The sequence below is a fragment of the Coregonus lavaretus genome (genome assembly GCF_964263955.1).
Source record: "Coregonus lavaretus genome assembly, chromosome: 19".
Classification (NCBI taxonomy): domain Eukaryota; kingdom Metazoa; phylum Chordata; class Actinopteri; order Salmoniformes; family Salmonidae; genus Coregonus; species Coregonus lavaretus.
Genome location: NC_140006.1, coordinates 17,858,030 through 17,880,197, shown reverse-complemented (window position 1 = coordinate 17,880,197; position 22,168 = coordinate 17,858,030). Strand labels below are relative to the sequence as shown.

The following is a 22,168-nucleotide window of genomic DNA, read 5'->3' as shown; positions in this document are numbered from 1 at the left end:
TGGGGCTAAGGTCCCCCCATCAACTCCATTTACCCACACCCATTCTTTCTTTCTTAGCCAGAGTTAATGATATTATGGTGCACTAACCTCACCTCCCCAAGCATGGAGAAACATGCACTTTATGAAAAGCAGGGCCCTCTTAGCACATCCTAAACTGTAACACTTTCTCATCCTGAGGTCAGGGGTCGTAACCTGAATTCCCTGACTGACCTTTTCCCTGCTTGGTTTAGTTGAGGCATTAAGCACCAAGGAGAAGAATATAAAGTGCATAATTTGAATGCATTGAAATTTGAACACCTAGAATATAGAAGCAGATGCACTGCCTTTATTTTCCATCTAAGACATTTATCCCAGTTATTGTTTATATATCAGTCCATAAATCAAGTAAAAACATCCTGATTTTCCAAGCCTTGTGGCTATGGTTGTCAGTTGCACATTATTCTCATGGGTATTGCAGTACTATAAAGTCCAACTGTGAAGCTGTGATAGCACATTAACGACTACCTGAACTATAATTCACAATCGGGACAATACCACATATTATTGCTCATTGTAAGTCCATATCATATTAACTTACAGGTATTACATAATGGAGACCTATCGTATCAGAAAGACACTTAATTTCCTTTTTATCAATTTAATCCACTGGGGTGACTAACAGTGCATGTTTATACCTGTGAGACTGAGCTTTTGTGTCTGTGTTCGTGTTGACTGTCTGTCCACTCTAGTTGACCTTCCCTGTTCTAAGCAACTCTATCACTCACACTAGGCTAGGGTTTGGCTGCAGCCCTGCTGCAATGTCCTATACTCCTCCTACTTCAAGTGTGCCAAACAAGCTCCCCAACGCACGTCCCTTTCCTGTCCGACACACACAAACTGAGAACACCTGCACAGTTTGCCTCCCCTTTCATTACAGACAGATTCAAGCGGCACATGTTTTGACACTTTGGTTAATGTAAATTAATGAGTGCTGACGAGAGAGAGAGAGAGAGAAGAGAGAGAGAGAGAGAGAGGGAGAGAGAGAGAGAGAGAGAGAGAGAGAGAGAGAGAGAGAGAGAGAGAGAGAGAGAGAGAGAGAGAGAGAGAGAGAGAGAGAGAGAGAGAGAGAGAGAGAGAGAGAGAGAGAGAGAGAGAGAGAGAGAGAGAGAGAGAGAGAGAGAGAGAGAGAGAGAGAGAGAGAGAGAGAGAGAGAGAGAGAGAGAGAGAGAGAGAGAGAGAGAGAGAGAGAGAGAGAGAGAGAGAGAGAGAGAGAGAGAGAGAGAGAGAGAGAGAGAGAGAGAGAGAGAGAGAGAGAGAGAGAGAGAGAGAGAGAGAGAGAGAGAGAGAGAGAGAGAGAGAGAGAGAGAGAGAGAGAGAGAGAGAGAGAGAGAGAGAGAGAGAGAGAGAGAGAGAGAGAGAGAGAGAGAGAGAGAGAGAGAGAGAGAGAGAGAGAGAGAGAGAGAGAGAGAGAGGCTGGCCATATTCTCTGCATGCTTATCGGATAGGGATGGTTCCACATGCATTCATGTAAACAAATGATGGAAAAGACCAAGGAAAACCGAATACTATGTAGAAAGCTTGCATAACACCACATCTGCATGATACAGTTTGTTTGATGTGTACTGAATAAAAGGAGAGATAGTGTGAGTGAGAGGGTGTGATCAGTACAACGGGTTGTTGCCAGAACTAGCAACAAAATGTTTCAAAATCCAAACATGTTTTCCACTCAGTGTTTCAAGGCATTCTATAACCCGTGTGTCTATTCAAATAACTTTCTTCTCTGTCATACACTGAGTGTACAAACCATGCTCTTTCCATGACCAGGTGAATCCAGGTGAAAAGCTATGATCCCTTATTGATGTCAAATGAGAAACGATCCACTTCAATCAGTGTAGATAAAGGGGAGGAGACAGGTTAAAGAAGGATTATTAAGCCTTGAGACAATGAAGACATGGATTGTCTGAAATGAGGGTGAATGGGCAAGACAAAAGATTTAAGTGCCTTTGAATGGGGTATGGTCAACTAGCCGGTGCCCCCGCACATTGACTCTGCACCGGTACCCCCCTGTATATAGCCTCCCTACTGTTATTTTATTTTACTTCTGCTCTTTTTTTCTCAATACTTTTTTGTTGTTGTTGTGTTATTTTACTTTTTTATTAAAAAATAAATGCATTGTTGGTTAAGGGATGTAAGTAAGCATTTCACGCTAATGTCTACACCTGTTGTATTCGGCGCATGTGGCAAATAAAATCTGATTTGATTTGATTTGGTAGTAGCTGCCAGGCGCACCGATTTGAGTGTGTCAAGAACTGCAATGCTGCTGAGTTTTTAACGCTGAACAGTTCCCTGTGTATATCAAGAATGGTCTACCACCCAAAGGACATCCTGCCAATTTGAAGCATTGGAATCAACACGGGCCAGCATCCCTGTGGAACGCTTTTGACACCTTGTAGAGTCCATGCCCCGACGAATTGAGGCTGTTCTGAGGGCAGAAGGAGCTGCAACTCAATATTAGGAAGATGTTCCTAATGTTTTGTACACTCAGTGTATAAATCCATTATAAATCACACATATATACCTTCATTCATTCTTTTCCTACCTAAGTGATGGCATATACAGTAGGTTATGTATCTGAAGGCGCAAACTTGAGTCCTGCTCTTTCCTCATCTTTGCCTGGAAGCTGTTCAGGGGGATGCCTGCCAATAAACTGGTTAAGACAAGGGATTGGTATTAATAGGCTAACTAACAGATAGGTGCAAAGCTTTTGAGGCCTACGGTTCCTTTCAGCCTTTCTCCCAATAAAAAGGCCTGAGGAGGAAACAAACACACATCCGTCTGCTCAGCAGACAAACAGAACAGACACTGGCCTTGCCGGGGGACAATGGACCCGATGCACAGACAAATACAAGCATCAATCAAAGCAAATGAAATGAGAAACTTCTCCCTTACTAAGCCCTATCAAAAGGCCCTGAGCCCCCGCCAGTCACTCTCCCTGGACTCTGACAAAGACACTTAATCCAACCACTTTGACCTCTCACATTATTAAGGGCTTCACTGACCTTAATCCAATCAAAATGATTTACTAAAGCCCCCCCAGCCCAGACCCCAAGAGTAGCCTGGCCTGGCTGCCTCTCTCCCCACCTCCCCTTTCCACCCAGTGCCCCTGCAATTTAGACAAGGAGGGAGAGAAGCCATGGGGGAGATGTGGAGGTATTTACACCACAATGAGGCCAGGGACTGTGAACCCCTATCATTACCCACCTACTTGAGCTCAAGCCTTCTCCATCAATGTAACAACTGGCTCAAGAGTTTATTAAAAGCAATTGCCCCAACTAACCCCACATCCCACTATAGTAAACATCAGTCTTTTCCAAACCCAGTTGACAGGTTTAGACCCCCCCCCCCACCCTCCATGCTCCTCTCTGCTCATCCCTCTACCCTTGACTACTGGCAACTAATCCCAGGGTCACAGTGCAATAGTGTGGAGACAGAGAAACCACTAGCTTCATGATATCACAGCTGAATAATACAAGGATTAAAAATGTTTGAGTACAATATGGGAGATGATGGGACAGAAATAAGAAAACATAATATTCTGCTGGAATTTAATGTATAATGTCTGACTTTATCCCTATTTTACACACATCACATAGAGGGGGGGGGGGGGTGAAGGGGATTCCCTTACAGAGAAAATTCCAACAAAAGACAACATTCTCCACCCAAAGTAGTGTGTATACACATCATTTCTTCTGTTCAAACAGCTCATAGCTGAGTGACTCTCACAAGTCTATTTGAACAAGGATTTTAATTGCATATGATACTCTCTCTCTCACACACACACTCACACACACACACACACACACACACACACACACACACACCCACACACACACACACACACACAAACTGACTGAGGCAGGATGGAGTTAAAACAGTTGCTTGCTTGATCTATCAACTAACAACATAATGGTCTTATTCTACCCTGTCAATATCAACACCAGTTGCAGCCCTGAGTAAAGTGAGTGGTAGAGTTTTAGTCGATACAGGGTTAGGTATCGTTTCTCATTTGAAATGCCAAGCATTACCAACATTAATAGGTGATGATTTTAGTACACTAGTATTCTTCCATGAACTTGAGAACAGGTATGGGGAAAACACTCACTTCATGTATTCAATCATGCAGGAAAATAATTTGGTTGTCACTTGTACTGTACAGCACAAAGAAAGTGTTTTCTAATATAGCAAACTGGTTTTATACTTGGTTCTCACAGTTACAAAGTGTTATTAAATGTATAATGTAGGCTGTCACCCCATAGCCATCCTATTCTGTGGATGAGTAGCCCAGTAGGAGAAATGCCAAGGCTGCACTGTTTTATTATAGTGCCTTTTTCTCTCAAGATATGTTGTTACCTTTGTCAAGCACTGGTCCAAAGATGGCTAGCTTGCAGTGTTTTATGAGTGTATCCTGTCTTCTCTTTTAATTATATTACCATACGTTACCTTTGTCCAGCACTGGTCCGAAGATGGCCTTGTCGTTGATGGTGGTGCAGTTCCAGCGACGGCCCCTGAATTGATGCTGGCACTCCTGGATGCCGATCTTCACCCCTTCTGCCACACTGGGCATAATCTCCACATAATTCCGGCAGAATCGCAGCTGCTTGGGCACCAGGCCAGGAATGGAGCCGCACAGGATGGGCTGGGAGCCCAGGGACGAATACTGGTGGCCCACCGCTAGAGACCTGCATGGGGGAGAGAGGAGGCTGGTTGGTGACATAATATACTGAGTGTTTGTGTGTGTCTCTCTTTCTTTGTGTGTGTATGTTGTGCTTATGTGTGTATGTGCAGTGTGTGTGTGTGTGTGTATCAGATGTTACTATTAAGCATATATGCCTTATCCCGCTATCTATCCCCTCTGTAGCCACCTGGCCTTTGTGTGGATTTAAAACGGAGTCCCAGAGCTATACTCCACAAAGGTAACAGCGCCACGGGGAAAGATGGAAGTCCCCCCGTGAACACAAAGTGGTTCATAGACCTCTAGGTTGACAACTTGGAAACTGCACCTTGTTATTACAGAGAACCACAACCTTTTTTAAGTGTCCACACGCTAAACAGGCCCTTGACTTAGGGTAATGAGAGTGCAACTGTATATTGAGACTTCAGACGGATGTATTAATTATATATCTATCCATCCATCCCCATCCCCCTTTCTCTTTGAGGACGGATATTCTGGGATGTAACAAGTGCAAACTTGATTGTTCTCTGATTATATATTTTTGTATGTGTGTGTGTGTGTGTGTGTGTCTTTCAATTAAAGTGTTAACATCGCTCGTAACCATGGAAACGTGACAACTATCCCAGTGCTGTGTCATCTCATGTTATGTCATTGTGGTACTTTTGAAGAAGACTTTTGAAGCAGCATGCTGTAATTGTAATTGTTTGATCTAAAGAACGCACCAGTCAATTTGGCTCCAATCAGTTTGTATTTCCACTGTTTTGTCCAGTGGCCTCCTACCGTCAGTGGGAGGGTCGAAAGTGGGATGATGACAACCATCCAATCAGTTGGGTGGTGAACATAATAGGAAGCATGTACATGAGCATGAAATGAAATGAAATTATAGCCACTATATTCTAACAACAGCTGATACACTTTATTGTCCCCAAGGGGGGAACTGTTTTGGACACATTGATTGCAAATATATTTCAGTTCGATTATCCATACCACAATATGGCTGCCTGATTGATATCCTACTGTACTTTACACATGTATTACAATATATTAATAAGATTCACTCAGACTACATGCACTTCCACATAAAGCTTGTAACATACAGTATTTTCCTTCACTCCTCACTCACTGTTCCTTTGCTCTGCTCCTCATATTCCATCACTTTGTTTTGATCTAGCCACCATGCATTTATTTCCATTCACCCTCTCCCAGAGTACTACAGTTAGAGTTAATTCCATTTAAATTACTATTCATTGTTGTCAGCTCAGGTAAATACAGCTCATAGAGACGATGGGATTGGATAAACCTCATTTTATGAATGGGATTGTTATATTAATCAATTCACCATGAATAAAAACGTATTATATTTAGACCGTAACATAACATTTGATCTAATAGCTGACTTCCTATTGTCATTGGCAAGGCAAGTACTGCATAGTAGCAACACGTTCCTTGTTGGCACTCCAATCAACAGCTCCTTCTGCTGTAAACTCAGTCCTCACTGAAGCTGCTATTGATGACAGTAATCTGGCGATCCACGTCTGAGTGATTTGGCCATTATGACAGAGACTGCAGTGTTTGTTTACACAGTGATCTGCTCCAACCTCCAACAGCAGAACAAGGGAATTTTACACTCATCCAAAATAACGAGCTGGACAAAAAGAAGATCAAGTACATAGAAAGAAGGGATATCCGCTCACTGTTTTGACACTCCCAAACGTGGCTCCATCAGTAGGCCTGAAGCCAGAGCAGGTGGGAGCAGGCAGGTCTTGTGCAGCTTAATTATCTCACTATCTTTTGACCTGGGCAAAGATGTTTAAGAAGTGATCACTCTGTGATAACAACAACAAGATTATCACACAGAGCCAGAGTCTCACCTGAGGCATTTCTAAATTCCACCCCCCCCAAAAAATGTTTTAACCGTATCACTCTACACTGAGAGGTCCTGGGCCTCGTTTCCCAGAGCCTTCGTAGCATTAAGATCATCATTAGAACCATCTTACAATGTATATTTAGTAGCCAATCTGTTTCCCAGAGGCTTCGTTAGTAACGTTGCTCTTAAAAACCTATGCACATCTACGAGTGGTATGGATCACTAAAGTGCATCGTTAGATGATTTTTGCCCTTCCACGTCACTTTATTCACAGAAAATCTCAGTTAAACATATAATCAAGATGTTTAGGCTAGGCATCTGTCTAACTGTGACCGCAGATAACTTCAGAACGAAGTTGACTACAAATACACATTTGCCAAAGTATTTGCAATTGTTACGAACAAGTGACAGATAAAACAATGCTTCAAATGAAAACTGAGATAACTGCATTAAAAGATAAATAGGCTACATGGGCCTATATATTTCAATCATATTAAAATCATATTGAGAGTTATTTTGCCACTAGGCTACTGTCTGTCATTTTTGCCTCAATATGTTTCATGATGTGTGACAAGATTTGTGCAATGATTGCGGCTTATCATGGGTAAGCATGATAAGCCGCCTCAATATTTGCAGCCATATGTGGTAATATCTCTCTAAGAGCTGATCCATCGTCAATATTGTGGAATAATTATAATATTAAGGTAAGATTTGAGTGGAGAAGGCTGATCCGAGAGCAGCGTTGCTTTTCTTTCGATCCTATCAGTATCGACAAATGGTCTAACGACGCACTTAGCGAACATTCTCTCTACGTGCTTATTTGGGAACACTTAAAAAGTTGGCTCGGAAATAACGATGCAACAGGTACGATCATCGTAATGCTTAAGTTACATCGTAACTGGAAATCGAGACCCAGGTTGTCCCTGAGAGGCATGCTGACCTTGTGTACCAGACGTTTGCGTCGCAAATCAAGTCAACATTTAAAATACATTGTTTGCTCTAACAAATTAAGCTTAACTGAATACACCTAGTCTCATGTGTCTGCTTTCAACCTCTTGTCTGTAGCCTACGTATGTCAATGGGTTACCTAGTAAGTGTAGCCATTTAGTACTTTCCAAAGTATATCCCCGAGCAAATGGCGGAGCAATGTGTCATGCTCACTTTAAAGGCTTTCCCATATTATTTTCTTTGGCTCAGAGACATGACTAGACCTCTGGTTAATCATATATGAGAAATACAAAAAGAAAGACAGGGGGAAACAGGTTCTAAAAGTGTCTGAAAGGATATCAAGTCCTCACGGCCTGCATTTTGTCTGCAATAAATATGAATGAAAGCAAGCATATCAGTAAACAAGGAAACTTCTATTCCAAATTGACCTCTCTTTGGCCCTTGTCAATCTGCACCCTAAGGCACTAAGCTGAGCACAGCAGACCTCTCACAACAGAAACCTGAGTCCACATCACAACCCACCGCAGACACTTGCTTCTAATAGCCATAACATGTAGAGCAGGAATGTGATGACTTCTGAACCATGCCAAGTGAAACCAGCAACACAAGTACAGCCCCCTCCGCAAGTGTGAGCAGATAAGATCTTGTCTGGGAAAGACTGAGGGAGGAAGAAGGAAAAACAAGTGGCACAGCTTTTAATTTGACCTGTAGACGTTCTGTTCTGCCAGGAAGAACTTGTGAATGTCTCTGTGGGTGTTGAGTGAGGTCAGCAGGTGTAAGAAAACAAACAGCGGCATGGTTCCAAACTATCCCACTAGCTACATAGATACTGTACTACTGTATATGTTTTCATCTCACCATTGTGCTGCGCTTATTTTTGTATTACATTATGCAGTTCCCCATGCCTGTTGATATGGTTATACTATTTTAGGTGTTACCTGTTGATTCAAGTTTATGCAAAACTCATGTTTGACCATGTATGAGCTGGTTAAACCTAGTATTGTATGACCACTGTGTGAGTGTATACTGTAGATGATCAGATCAGAACAGGCCAGACAGACAGAACCTGCCTGGACAATACACACAGTCATAAGTCTCAGGACGTACAGGCGCGGAGCTAGTCTCAGCACAGAGGGAGTGGGGTGCTCTCGAGGCGCCCTTCTGACCAAATCGTTTAAAAAAGGAATAGCTGATATGTCCTATCATAAACGCAAATTAGGCATGATCACTAGGGATGTCAACAGTTAACCATTAGTTGGTTAACTGCTGAAAAGAAATTTGACCGGTCAAGCTTATGGGTCTATAGGTTAATTTTCATAATTTAGTGGAATTAAATGTGTGTCTTTTTGTTAGTTCATCATGTGTCTTATTTATCACATGCACATCGCATACAGAGCCTATTGTAAAAACCCTGTATCGTAGCGAGTGTTCACACTGCACAGCTCCTCAAACATGTGTTCTTATAAACCCAGTCTTTGCACAACATTTCTACATGCAATCGTGCGTGAAAACTGAGTTTGGATTTCTACTATTAAAAATAGGAGGATCCGATCTTTCTATTGCTTCTAGGCCTATTTTACATACATGGATAACCAACTGGGATAATTTTGACCCCAAAAAGAAACTATTGGAAAAAGCAACAATCATAGCAAAATATAAACTTTATTTTTATCAAAACATCATTAGACATGTAAATAATGTTATCTGAAATAAAATATAACCAAAACAGTTTATTTGCATATTCTATTAAATGAAAATATATATTTTTCCCTTAAATAATGTGCATCTAATGTGCAATCCACACTAGCACTAAAAAGCTGATTTACCATAATTTGATTGAAGTATCATTTAGTTTTTAGAATTTTGAAATAAATATGAATTGTGTCTTATTTATGTGTTAAAAACTACAGCCATTTAAAAGAGCAGTACACCAACATTTGAAATAACCATAATTTTATTGACAACACATTATTCATCCATTGATCCTGAAAGATAATGACCAAAAATATGACGTTTTCTTTATTTACTTACCCCACATTGAGCATTAGCATTGCTGCTAGTGAAACAATGGGAGTGGTAGGGCCTATGGCAGGAAGTTTAATCCTCAGTCACTTCAAACCAAATGTTATAGCAACCCAAATACCATAACAAGATGCACATATAGAATATTGGAGGATAGGAATTCTGGTATTTATACATTTTCCATAGAATAAAAAACATTTCAGAGGGTAGCTGGTTTCTGTATTACAGTTCTACCAAGTATTTATACCACTGACAGACTTCTATGAGCTGTTTTGACCTCAACTATCTCACCTATCTACATGCAATACCCCATAATGATGAAGTGAAAACAAGTTTTAAGAAATGTTAGAAAATGTATTGAAAATGAAATAGAGAAATATCTTATTTACATAGGTATTCACACCCCTGAGTCACTATTTTGTCGAAGCACCTTTGGCAGCGATAACAGCTGTGAGTCTATCTGGGTAAGTCACTAAGAGCTTTCCACACCTGGATTGTGCAACATTTGACCAATATTATTTTCCAAATTCTTCAAGCTCTGTCAAATTGGTCATTGCTCATTGCTAGACAACCATTATCAGGACTTGCCATAGACTTATCAAGTAGATTTAAGTCAAAACTAACTCGGCCACTCAGGAACATTCACTGTCTTCTTGGTAAGCAACTCCAGTGTAGATTTGGCCTTGGGTTTTAGGTTATTGTACTGCTGAAAGGTGAATTCATCTCCTAGTGTCTGGTGGAAAGCAGTATGAACCAGGATTTCCTTTAGGATTTTGCCTGTCCTTAGCTTAATTCCATTTCTTTTTTATCCTGAAAAACTCCTCAGTCCTTAATGATTACAAGCATTCCCATAACAAGGATGAGCCACCAGTATGCTTGAAAATACAGTGGGGGAAAAAAGTATTTAGTCAGCCACCAATTGTGCAAGTTCTCCCACTTAAAAAGATGAGAGAGGCCTGTAATTTTCATCATAGGTACACGTCAACTATGACAGACAAAATGAGAAAAAGAAATCCAGAAATTCACATTGTAGGATTTTTAATGAATTTATTTGCAAATTATGGTGGAAAATAAGTATTTGGTCACCTACAAACAAGCAAGATTTCTGGCTCTCACAGACCTGTAACTTCTTCTTTAAGAGGCTCCTCTGTCCTCCACTTGTTACCTGTATTAATGGCACCTGTTTGAACTTGTTATCAGTATAAAAGACACCTGTCCACAACCTCAAACAGTCACACTCCAAACTCCACTATGGCCAAGACGAAAGAGCTATCAAAGGACACCAGAAACAAAATTTTAGACCTGCACCAGGCTGGGAAGACTGAATCTGCAATAGGTAAGCAGCTTGGTTTGAAGAAATCAACTGTGGGAGCAATTATTAGGAAATGGAAGACATACAAGACCACTGATAATCTCCCTCGATCTGGGGCTCCACGCAAGATCTCACCCCGTGGGGTCAAAATGATCACAAGAACCACACGGGGGGAGACCTAGTGAATGACCTGCAGAGAGCTGGGACCAAAGTAACAAAGCCTACCATCAGTAACACACTACGCCGCCAGGGACTCAAATCCTGCAGTGCCAGACGTGTCCCACTGCTTAAGCCAGTACATGTCCAGGCCCGTCTGAAGTTTGCTAGAGTGCATTTGGATGATCCAGAAGAGGATTGGGAGAATGTCATATGGTCAGATGAAACCAAAATAGAACTTTTTGGAGTGGCTTCGTAAGAAGCATTTCAAGGTCCTGGAGTGGCCTAACCAGTCTCCAGATCTCAACCCCATAGAAAATCTTTGGAGGGAGTTGAAAGTCCGTGTTGCCCAGCGACAGCCCCAAAACATCACTGCTCTAGAGGAGATCTGCATGGAGGAATGGGCCAAAATACCAGCAACAGTGTGTGAAAACCTTGTGAAGACTTACAGAAAACGTTTGACCTGTGTCATTGCCAACAAAGGGTATATAACAAAGTATTGAGAAACTTTTGTTATTGACCAAATACTTATTTTCCACCATAATTTGCAAATAAATTCGTTAAAGATCCTACAATGTGATTTTCTGGATTTTATTTTCTCATTTTGTCTGTCATAGTTGACGTGTACCTATGATGAAAATTACAGGCCTCTCTCATCTTTTTAAGTGGGAGAACTTGCACAATTGGTTGCTGACTAAATACTTTTTTCCCCACTGTATGGAGAGTGGTACTCAGTAATGTGTTGTATTGGATTTTCCCCAAACATAACACTTTGTATTCAGGGAAAAAAGTGAAATGCTTTGCCACATTTTTTTTGCAGTATTACTTTAGTGCCTTGTTGCAAACAGGATGCATGTTTTGGAATATTTGTATTCTGTACAAGCTTCCTTCATTTCACTCTGTCCATTAGGTTAGCATTGTGGAGTAACTACAATGTTGTTGATCCATCCTCAGTTGTCTCCTATCACAGCCATTAAATTCGGTAACTGTTTTAAAGTCACCATTGGCTTCATGGTGAAATCTCTGAGCGGTTTCCTTCCTCTCCGGCAACTGAGTTAGGAAGGACACCTGTATCTTTGTATTGACTCGTGTATTGATACACCATCCAAAGTGTAATTAATAACTTCACCCTGCTCAAAAGGATATTCAATGTCTGCGTTTTTATTTTTACCCATCTACCAATAGGTGTCCCTCTTTGCGAGGCATTGGAAAACCTCCCTGGTCTTTGTGGTTGAATCTGTGTTTGAAATCCACTGCTCGACTTAGGGACTTTACAGATAATTGTATGTGTGGGGTACAGAGATGAGGTAGTCATTCAAAAATCATGTTAAACACTATTATCACACACAGAGTGAGTCCATGCAACTATAATATGTGACTTGTTAAGCACATTTTTCTCCTGAACTTATTTACGCTTGCCATATCAAAGGGGTTGAATACTTATTGACTTAAGACATTTCAGCTGTTCATTTTTTATTAATTTGTAAAAATGTAGAAAAACTATTCCACTTTGACATTATGGGTTATTGTGTGTAGGCCAGTGACAAAATCTAAATTTAATAAATTTTAAATTCAGGCTGTAACACAACAAAATGTGGAAAAAGTTAAGGGGTGTGAATAGTTTCTGAAGGCACTGTATATGACTGTGTTTACACAGGCAGCCCAATTCTGATCTTTTTTTCACTCATTGTTCTTTTGACCAATCAGATAAGCTCTGAAAAATATCTGATGTGAAAAGATCTGATGTGATTGGTCAAAATAAAAAATATCAGAATTGGGCTGCCTGTGTAAAGACAGTCAAATAACCCTACTTACATTTGAAGCACATCTCCTTTTTTTCTGTGCCACTAAATGTTTGCATATACTGCTAAAGTTGCCAGGTTATTAGTAGGGCTGCACGATATGGGCAAGAAAACGACTGTGCTGTGACGTCTTACATTAATCTTTCGTATAGTATCCACAGATTGTAAGTTAAAGATTAATATTTTCCTAAGAGTATTATTGACTATGGCTTTCCAAATTGCCCAACACTGCTATTTGTAAGGTTAATTTTAAAATAACCTGAACAAGGGGGCAATATCAGAATAAATTATATAATGATTCTGTCTCTTCTCAGCAAAATCAAAACACTCGGGTGAACTGTTGGAATCATAGAAATAGAATGATTATTCTAATACTATGGTTGGTGTTGTTTAGCATGACAACATGTCAAAACGCCAGGTAGGAGTTATGAAAGGGTAGGAACCAAAGTGTTGGTCAGTATTTCCCAGAGGACTCTAGTCACATTTGAATAGATGTTAGATTTAGACAAAGATTACAATCTACTGATCTACACCACCACTGGTAGCAACCTGTATTAGAGCTAACGTTTGCTTTGCCCTAGCTAGTGCATTTACCTAAATGGCATTTAACTAGCCAGCTAGCTAGTTAGCGATTTGCATTAACGATTAGCATTATTTTAAGCTAATACCAGCTTCCTTAGACTAGCTAACTAACTCGTGTTTTGCAGAGAGTAAGATACACAAACTAATAGTATAATAGAGAAAACACGTGGATTCATATTTTGAAGCAATGTGGAAAGCAGCATTGTTCTTGTTTTGGAAGAATATGTTGAGTGCATGAATTGACAGCATGATGTGAGAATAAACGGCGTGAAGGAACTGTGTGCTGTCTGCTTTAGTAAAAGGGGCTTGGTGTATGTGGCCGGGAACTGGAAGCAATCAGCCAGGGGGGAGAGGGGCAGCCTGTCTTGTTTGAGCAGTGTAGAGAAGATTGTTGTGGCGAAATATTGTTACGCATATCATTTTTCATTGGATTTTCTTTTAGAAACTGGTGCTCCCAAAATAAAACTTCAGGTCGCACAGCAAAATATTTAATTGCATATGCAACGAAATTGGTCGCACTTTAGAGCCCTGTCTACGGTCCATGGCAAAATGTGTAGAATTGCAGGAAATTAACTGTAAAACGTAAATGTTTCCTCTCCGCCATTTTATTTTATTATTTTACCTTTATTTAACTAGGCAAGTCAGTTAAGAACAAATTCTTATTTACAATGACGGCCTACACCGGCCAAACCCGGACGACGCTGGGCCAATTGTGCGCCGCCCTATGGGACTCCCAATCACGGCCGGTTGTGATACAGCCTTGAATCGAACCATGGGGTCTGTAGTGACGCCTCAAGCACTGAGATGCAGTGCCTTAGACCGCTGCGCCACTCGGGAGCCCAAGAGGGGTGGCCACTAAAATGATTTCCCCACGAGGCAGGGGGTCCCCCAAACAAGATTTCACTGAGGGCCCCCTAAAGGCTTGGGTCGGCTTTGGTTGAAGGCAGTCTGCATGTTGAGAAGATATACTTAATTGTTTGAACCCTGGAAGTTTAACTTCATAGCCTATTACAAGGCATGTCTTACCTTGCTTCAAAGTAGCCTAACCAAAATCCAACCATAGAAACATTTAGGGAATTATTGTATAGAACGTGGCTGCGAATACAGAGGTTTCGCCCCTGCCCCATCCCTGCCCGCCCCTCCGGAAACCTCTTTCTCAAAGACAAGGATCCGGATCATGTTCTGCGCATGTGTTATTTTACGCACACATTTTTTTTCTACGTAGCTGCTGCTGACACTCCCCCAATCCTTTGACATTTCTCTCTTTACTCACCCTCTTCTTAACCATGATGATGTAGCCTATGTCTCTGCCTTATATTTCTAAACAGCTGAAATAAAAACCCTTCGGCAATTTGAATGAACATTCCAAAAAATATATAGCCTATTTTGAAAGCTATAACCTTCTCTGTCTGTTGCAATGGATGTTGCAGTTGCACAAGCAGGAAGCAGTCCCTTCACATTACAAAAACAATAATTGTTTTGTGTGATGATGTAGGCTATAGTTGCTGCCATATTGTAGCCACTAGCCACAGTTACTAAAAAAACTATCTGTGTCTATCTAACTATCTAAACTGCTATTTCGCTTCTCAATGATCATGGAAGTACAGCACGAGTAGGCTACCTACAGTAGCTGTTCCACCTCTGGGCAGCGAAGATTCTGACAGCCAAGCATGTATCTGGACAGGTAACCAGAGTCTGACAATGGGCAAGTTTGTTTTGCATTGCCTGGTGCCCCAACATGTACAGTTGAAGTCAGAAGTTTACATACACTTAGGTTGGAGTCATTAAAACTCGTTTTTCAACCACTCCACAAATTTCTTGTTAACAAACTATAGTTTTGGCAACTCGGTTAGGACATCTACTTTGTGAATGACACAAGTAATTTTCCAACAATTGTTTACAGACAGATTATTTCACTTATAATTCACTGTATCACAATTCCACTGGGTCAGAAGTTTACATACACTAAGTTGACTGTGCCTTTAAACAGCTTGGAAAATTCCAGAAAATGATGTCATGGATTTAGAAGCTTCTGATAGGCTAATTGACATCATTTGAGTCAATTGAAGGTGTACCTGTGGATGTATTTCAAGGTCTTCCTTCAAACTCAGTGCCTCTTTGCTTGACATCATGGGAAAATCAAAATAAAATCAGCCAAGACCTCAGAAAAAAAATGGTAGACCTCCACAGGTTTGGTTCATCCTTGGGAGCAATTTCCAAATGCCTGAAGGTACCACGTTATTCTGTACAAACAATAGTATGCAAGTATAAACACCATGGGACCACGCAGCCGTCATACCGCTAAGGAAGGAGACGCGTTCTGTCTCCTAGAGATGAACGTACTTTGGTGCTAAAAGTGCAAATAAATCCTAGAACAACAGCAAAGGACCTTGTGAAGATGCTGGAGGAAACGGGCACAAAAGTATCTATATCCACATTAAAACGAGTCCTATATCGACATAACCTGAAAGGCCGCTCAGCAAGGAAGAAGCCACTGCTCCAAAACTGCCATAAAAAAGCCAGACTACGGTTTGCAACTGCACATGGAGACAAAGATCATACTTTTTGGAGAAATGTCCTCTGGTCTGATGAAACAAAAATAGAACTGTTTGGCCATAATGTCCATCGTTATGTTTGGAGGAAAAGGGGGGTTGCTTGCAAGCCGAAGAGCAGCATCATGCTGTGGGGGTGCTTTGCTGCAGGAGGGACTGGTGCACTTCACAAAATAGATGGCATCATGAGGAAGGAAAATTATGTGGATATATTGAAGCAACATCACAAGACATCAGTCAGGAAGTTAAAGCTTGGTCGCAAATGGGTCTTCCAAATGGACAATGACCCCAAGCATACTTCCAAAGTTGTGGCAAAATGGCTTAAGGTCAACAAAGTCAAGGTATTGGAGTGGCCATCACAAAGCCCTGACCTCAATCCTATAGAAAATTTGTGGGCAGAACTGAAAAAGCGTGTGCGAGCAAGGAGGCCTACAAACCTGACTCAGTTACACCAGCTCTGTCAGGAGGAATGGGTCAAAATTCACCCAACGTATTGTGGGAAGCTTGTGGAAGGCTACCCAAAACGTTTGACCCAAGTTAAACAATTTAAAGGCAATGCTACCAAATACTAATTGAGTGTATGTAAACTTCTGACCCACTGGAAATGTGATGAAAGAAATAAAAGCTGAAATAAATCATTCTCTCTACTATTATTCTGACATTTCACATTCTTAAAATAAAGTGGTGATCCTAACTGACCTAATACAGGGAATTTTTACTACGATTAAATGTCAGGAATTGTGAAAAACTGAGTTTAAATGTATTTGTCTAAAGTGTATGTAAACTTCCGACTTCAACTGTAAATAGCTCTGCATCTAGCCTAACCCCTCCTGAAAAAGAACATGAAATCGTGCTTATGATTAGCCTACTCTTTTACAATAGTTTGAACATGTCGACCATGTCTTTTGTGTACAACATGGAGTTTGTAGGTTACACCAGACAAAGGCGTACATTGCTGATCAAGGAGGGGGAAGCAGCAGCGGAGCACTGAGCAACAGCTATGTAGGCAGCATTGTGAGCTCAGCTACAGACAAAAATCTGGAAGGAGGGGGAGACGGTACGGAGTGGGCAGCAGCTATGTAAAACAAAATCACGCACATGCGCAGAAATCTCAGTAATTTTAGCTATGGCAAATCGGGTTCCCGAAAATCTGGAACCCCACTCCGTATTTTATAAAGACTTCCTCACATGCCATTGAAAGCAACATTTCTCTCATGTTCTATTGGTTTTCATATCAACTTTTTTTCTTTGTCCAGAAGCCAAAGGCACAATCTTAGTCATATTAGCAACCCATCCTAGTTGCATCTTTAGATTTCACCTCTTTCTATGTTTCTAATGGAGATTTTCACCTCTGCACATGAAACCACTCGTATCAGTTGGGCTTTAGAACTGTGTTTTTCCGATAATTGCGTTTTGGTCCAAGGCCATGCAGGGGGCCCCTCAAGGGGGTATAGCGACAGACACAGCTGTACATTGCTTTATAAAATAACCAACACCAGTTCAGACAAATTCCAAGATTTTATGAAATTATATTATATATGATATAATATATATCCATTTTGCCATGTTTTATAGTGTTAAATAATGTTTTTTTCTTTATTTCTTATTTATTTATTTTTATCTGCAAGAACAGGGGGCCCCTTACAGGGCCCCTATAGGTGTGTGGGCCCTAAGGCAGTCAGACCCATGGCCCTCACGCTAGCTCCGCTTCTGAGGACGTCCCATACAGGCTGAGTGATTCAGGTCACCTCTATTACTGTTAGGAAGTAGGAGGAGAGGAAGCGGGGAAAGCTTCAACCATATGATTTATGGATTTGTTACAGAGGTAGACTATGGAGTACATGGTGTTATTGAGTACTAACAAATATATATTTTACATGCTGTACAACTCCATTTAAGATATATGGAGTTTGTGGACTACAGTTGAAAGCGAAATGTTTTTATTTATTAGTAAATTGTTCCTCCTTGTAATTCATAGATCTAACTTCTAATGTGAACTAAATTCCGCTGTCTGTTTCTGTCTCTATATGTTGTCTACCAGCCTAGTCTCAGAGCAAAACATATTATATTTTACTAAAATCTGTGCTACTCCATTTAGTATGATATGTTACTTTACATTAGGTTACATTATTTGAGCTGTTTAGTATTATATATTACGTTAGGTTAAAAACAAAAGGCGGGTGTTTGGTTGGGGTGGATGGGTGAGCGTATAACGCAAACGTCTAGCAACCCAAAGGTTGCGTGTTCGAACCTCATCATGGACAACGTTGACATTTTAGCTAATTAGCAACTTTGCATGTACTTGCTACTTTCTAGCTACTTTTCAACTACTTAGCATGTTAGCTAACCCTTCCCCTAACCTTAACCCTAACCTTAACCCCTAGCCCTAACCCCTAGCCTAGCTAACCCTAGCCACCTAGCTAACATTAGCATTAGCCACCTAGCTAACATTAGCCACAACAAATTGGAATTCGTAACATATCATACGTATTGCAAATACGTAACATATTGTACGAATTGTAATTCTTAACATACTATATGTCCTACAATTTGTATTATATTCTACGACTGCTATTACATTGGTGGGCCAATGTAATGTAACCTAATGTAAAGTAACATATCATACTAAATGGAGTGGCAAAGATTTTAGACAAATATAATACGTTTTGCTCTGAGACCAGGTTATGTATACTGTCAGCAGCTCCATATCACCAAGTAAAATTCTGGGTACATGTGAATGTGCTTAGCGAATAAAAGTGATTCTGATTCTGATTACAAAGGGTATTTTTATTTTCTCATAGGTAAAGAATGCATCATGTGTCTTATACCACATTCCTTTACTGTTCCTTACCACTTGCCACTGAGAAGAAAAAAACATTTCCTCTAGGTGATACACAAACTCAAACAAAACCAAGATGATTGAGGATTCATATAAACCTTGCCTGTGTCATCTCTATAAACAGTAGCTGCATGTTATCATCAGAAATACACACACAAGAGAAAATAATAGATATCATGTTTGATTCTAGTCTCAGTCAGTATAGATCTTTCCTCCTCTCATTTAAGTGTATCCAGCCTAGGTTTAATGCATATTTCAGCAAGCCCAAGCAGGGTACCGTAGAATTACCACTTTACTCTTTCAGGCCCTGGGGCTTTGGAGCCGACTTTGACATCAAGAGAGCACGTTTGGGAAAAGGAATGTGCGGCAAGCTTTCACCTCCAGGTATTTATCTTTTAAGGCGGGGTGGGGTGTGGTGTGTGTGTGTGGGGGGGGGGGGGGGGGCAGCCAGGCTGAGCCATGACAGGTCGAGAAGTTAGAAAGACATGAACCTGTCTTGGTCGAGATCCATATCCTCAACCAATCCTCCACCATTGTACAGAAGTTAAAGTCGAAATACCTCTGGTGGCCATTCTAACTTCAAGCAGCGTTGAGGCACCAGCTTCTGTCAACAAAACTCCACAAAGCCACTTTTCAGCATATGTCAGTTCTTGGATGATTGACAGTTATTTGCAAAAGTAAAGACACGTTTAGTGAGAGGAGTTAAAAGGCGCTTATTGTTCAACAGCAAGGTGTTATTTTAAAAATTGGGTGAAGTTACAGTACCATGAAACACAAGTTCTATTTTAGCTTCTTATCTCACTCTTTAGTGAGGTATCTAGTTTCCATTAAGCCAGTAAGAATCAAACTCAATACCACGTAAAGTACACAGAGTTCAGTAGTGACTTCACTTCAGCTTCTTATAGCCTGGTACTGCAGCTTCAGTTGAGCTTTGTTTGTATTGGTAGGGGTGACACAATAAGCCCAGAGAAAGCTCAGCGGCGTCTTTGGACTCGCTCGCCTCTGTTTTGCTTCTGTCATTGCACTCATGCCCAGATTGAATCAGTGCTCTGACCCACCCACCAATAGCAAATCATAAACACACAAGTTGATGACTTTATTTCGGTGCCAGAGGCTGGTTGCTGTGACCAAATGGAAGCCTGCCATCTTCTATGTCAGTCATCATGACTGGTTCTGGTGTTTTGATACAATCTTGGCCCCACAAAAAAGAAACTTAAAAGACAGCTCTTTTATGATCCAAAAAGAGAGGGTGAATGATTATGTACTGTGGGTTGTACATAACTCTGTCACTTTGATTGTGATGGAACTCAGGGAACAACCCTCTCTGTCAGCATTGTATTAGACCAGTGCAAACCTCTCCTTAAGTAGCCACAGCCAGTTTTACTTACAGTGCCTTCAGAAAATATTCACACCTCTTAACTTTTTCCACATTTTGTTGTGTTACAGCCTCAATTTAAAATGGATTCAATTGAGATGTTTTGTCACTGGCCTACACACGATACCCCATAATGTTAAAGTGGATGTGTTTTTCTAAATTTTTACAAATGAAAAATAATTGGGAAGCTGAAATGTCTGGAGTCAAAAAGGATTCGGCCCCTTTGTTATGGCAAGCCTAAATAAGTTCATAATATTGTTTAATATGATTTTTAAATGACTACCTCATCTGTGTACCCCACACATACAATTCATTATCTGTAAGGTCCCTCTGTCGAGCAGTGAATTTCAAACACAGATTCAACCACAAAGACCAGGGAGGTATTCCAATGCCTCGCAAAGAAGGGCACCTATAGAACAAAGCAGGCATTGAATATCCCTTTGAGTATGGTGAAGTTATTAATTACACTTTGGATTATGTATCAGTACACCCAGTCACTACAAAGATACAGGCGTCCTTCCTAAGAGTTGCTCAAGAGGAAGGAACCCACTCAGGGATTTCACCATGAGGCCAATGATGACTTTAAAAACAGTTGCAGAGTTTCATGGCTGTGATAAGAGAAAACTGAGGATGGATCAACAACATTGTAGTTACTCCACAATACTAACCTAATTCACAGAGTGAAAAGAAGGAAGCCTGTACAGAATAAAAAATATTCCAAAACATGTGTCCTTTTTGCAACAAGGCATTAAAGTGATACTGCAAAAAATGTGGCAAAGCAATTTACTTTTTGTCCTGAATAGAAAGTATTATGTTTGGGGCAAATCCAATACAACACATTAATGAGTACCACTCTTCATATTTTCAAGCATAAGTGTGGCTGCATCATGTTATGGGTATGCTTGTAATCTTTTGAGGATAAAAATGAAACGCAATGGAGCTAAGCAAAGGCAAAATCCTAGAGGAAAACCTGGTTCAGTCTGCTTTCCACCAAACACTGGGAGATGAATTCACCTTTCAGCAGGACAATAACCTAAAACACAAGGCCAAATCGACCCTGGTGTTCCTTACCAAGAGACAGTGAATGTTCCTGAGTGGCTGAGTTACAGTTTTGACTTAAATCTACTTTAAAATATTTGGCAAGACCTGAAAATGGTTCTCTAGCAATGATCTTCAACCAGCTTGAAGAATTTTGAAAAGAATAATGGGCAAATGTTGCACAATCCAGGTGTGGAAAGCTCTTAGAGACTTACCCAGAAAGAATCATAGCTGTAAGCGCTGCCAAAGGTGCTTCTACAAAGTATTGACTCAGGGGTGTGAATACTTATGCAATTTAGATATTTCTGTATTGTATTTTAAATAAATGTGCAAACATTTCTAAAAATATGTTTTCACTTTGTCATTATTGTGTGTAGATGAGTGAGAACAAACAACAACAATTTAATCCATTTTTAATTCAGGCTGTAACACAACAAAATATGGAATAAGTCAAGTGGTATGATTACTTTCTGAAGGCACAGTAAAGGTCCAGTGCAGTCAAAAACTAGACTTTCCTGTGTTTTATATATATTTCCACACTATGAGGTTGGAATAATACTGTGGAATTGTGAAAATTATGATAATGCCCTTTTAGTGTAAGAGCTGTTTGAAAGGACAGCCTGAAATTTCCCCCTGTTTTGGTGGGATGGTGTTTTGGCCTTCCATGGTGACATCACTATGTGGTAAATTAGTTAATAGACCAATAAGAAAGGTATTTCCAAACCTCACTGCCAATAACAGCTAATTTTCAGTTTTCCCCTCCCCACTCAGACCACTCCCAGACAATCCTATCAAAAATCTTGTTTGAGAAATTGCCCTTTGCTAAAAAGCTATTTTTGTTTATTTTTGACAATTTTAATTGAAAACGATCACTATACAGAACTTAATTGTTACCCAGAAATGATTTGACATTGAGACAAAAACGGCTGCATTGGACCTTTAATTGATCTATTCTACTAGGCCA

The 22,168-nt window shown here is 40.5% G+C and overlaps 1 protein-coding gene across 1 annotated transcript in view; it reads right to left on the bottom strand.

Annotated features, from left to right (window-relative positions):
• The window catches only part of wnt3a (wingless-type MMTV integration site family, member 3A), a gene marked incomplete at both ends in the record, with an annotated part of 30,108 nt that overhangs the window by 5,599 nt on the left and 2,341 nt on the right, over positions 1-22,168 (bottom strand). The window contains one exon of the mRNA XM_084182737.1: positions 4,480-4,718. Within this exon, the coding sequence (XP_084038863.1) occupies positions 4,480-4,718 (239 nt within the window). The remainder of the gene's footprint in view (positions 1-4,479; positions 4,719-22,168) is intronic.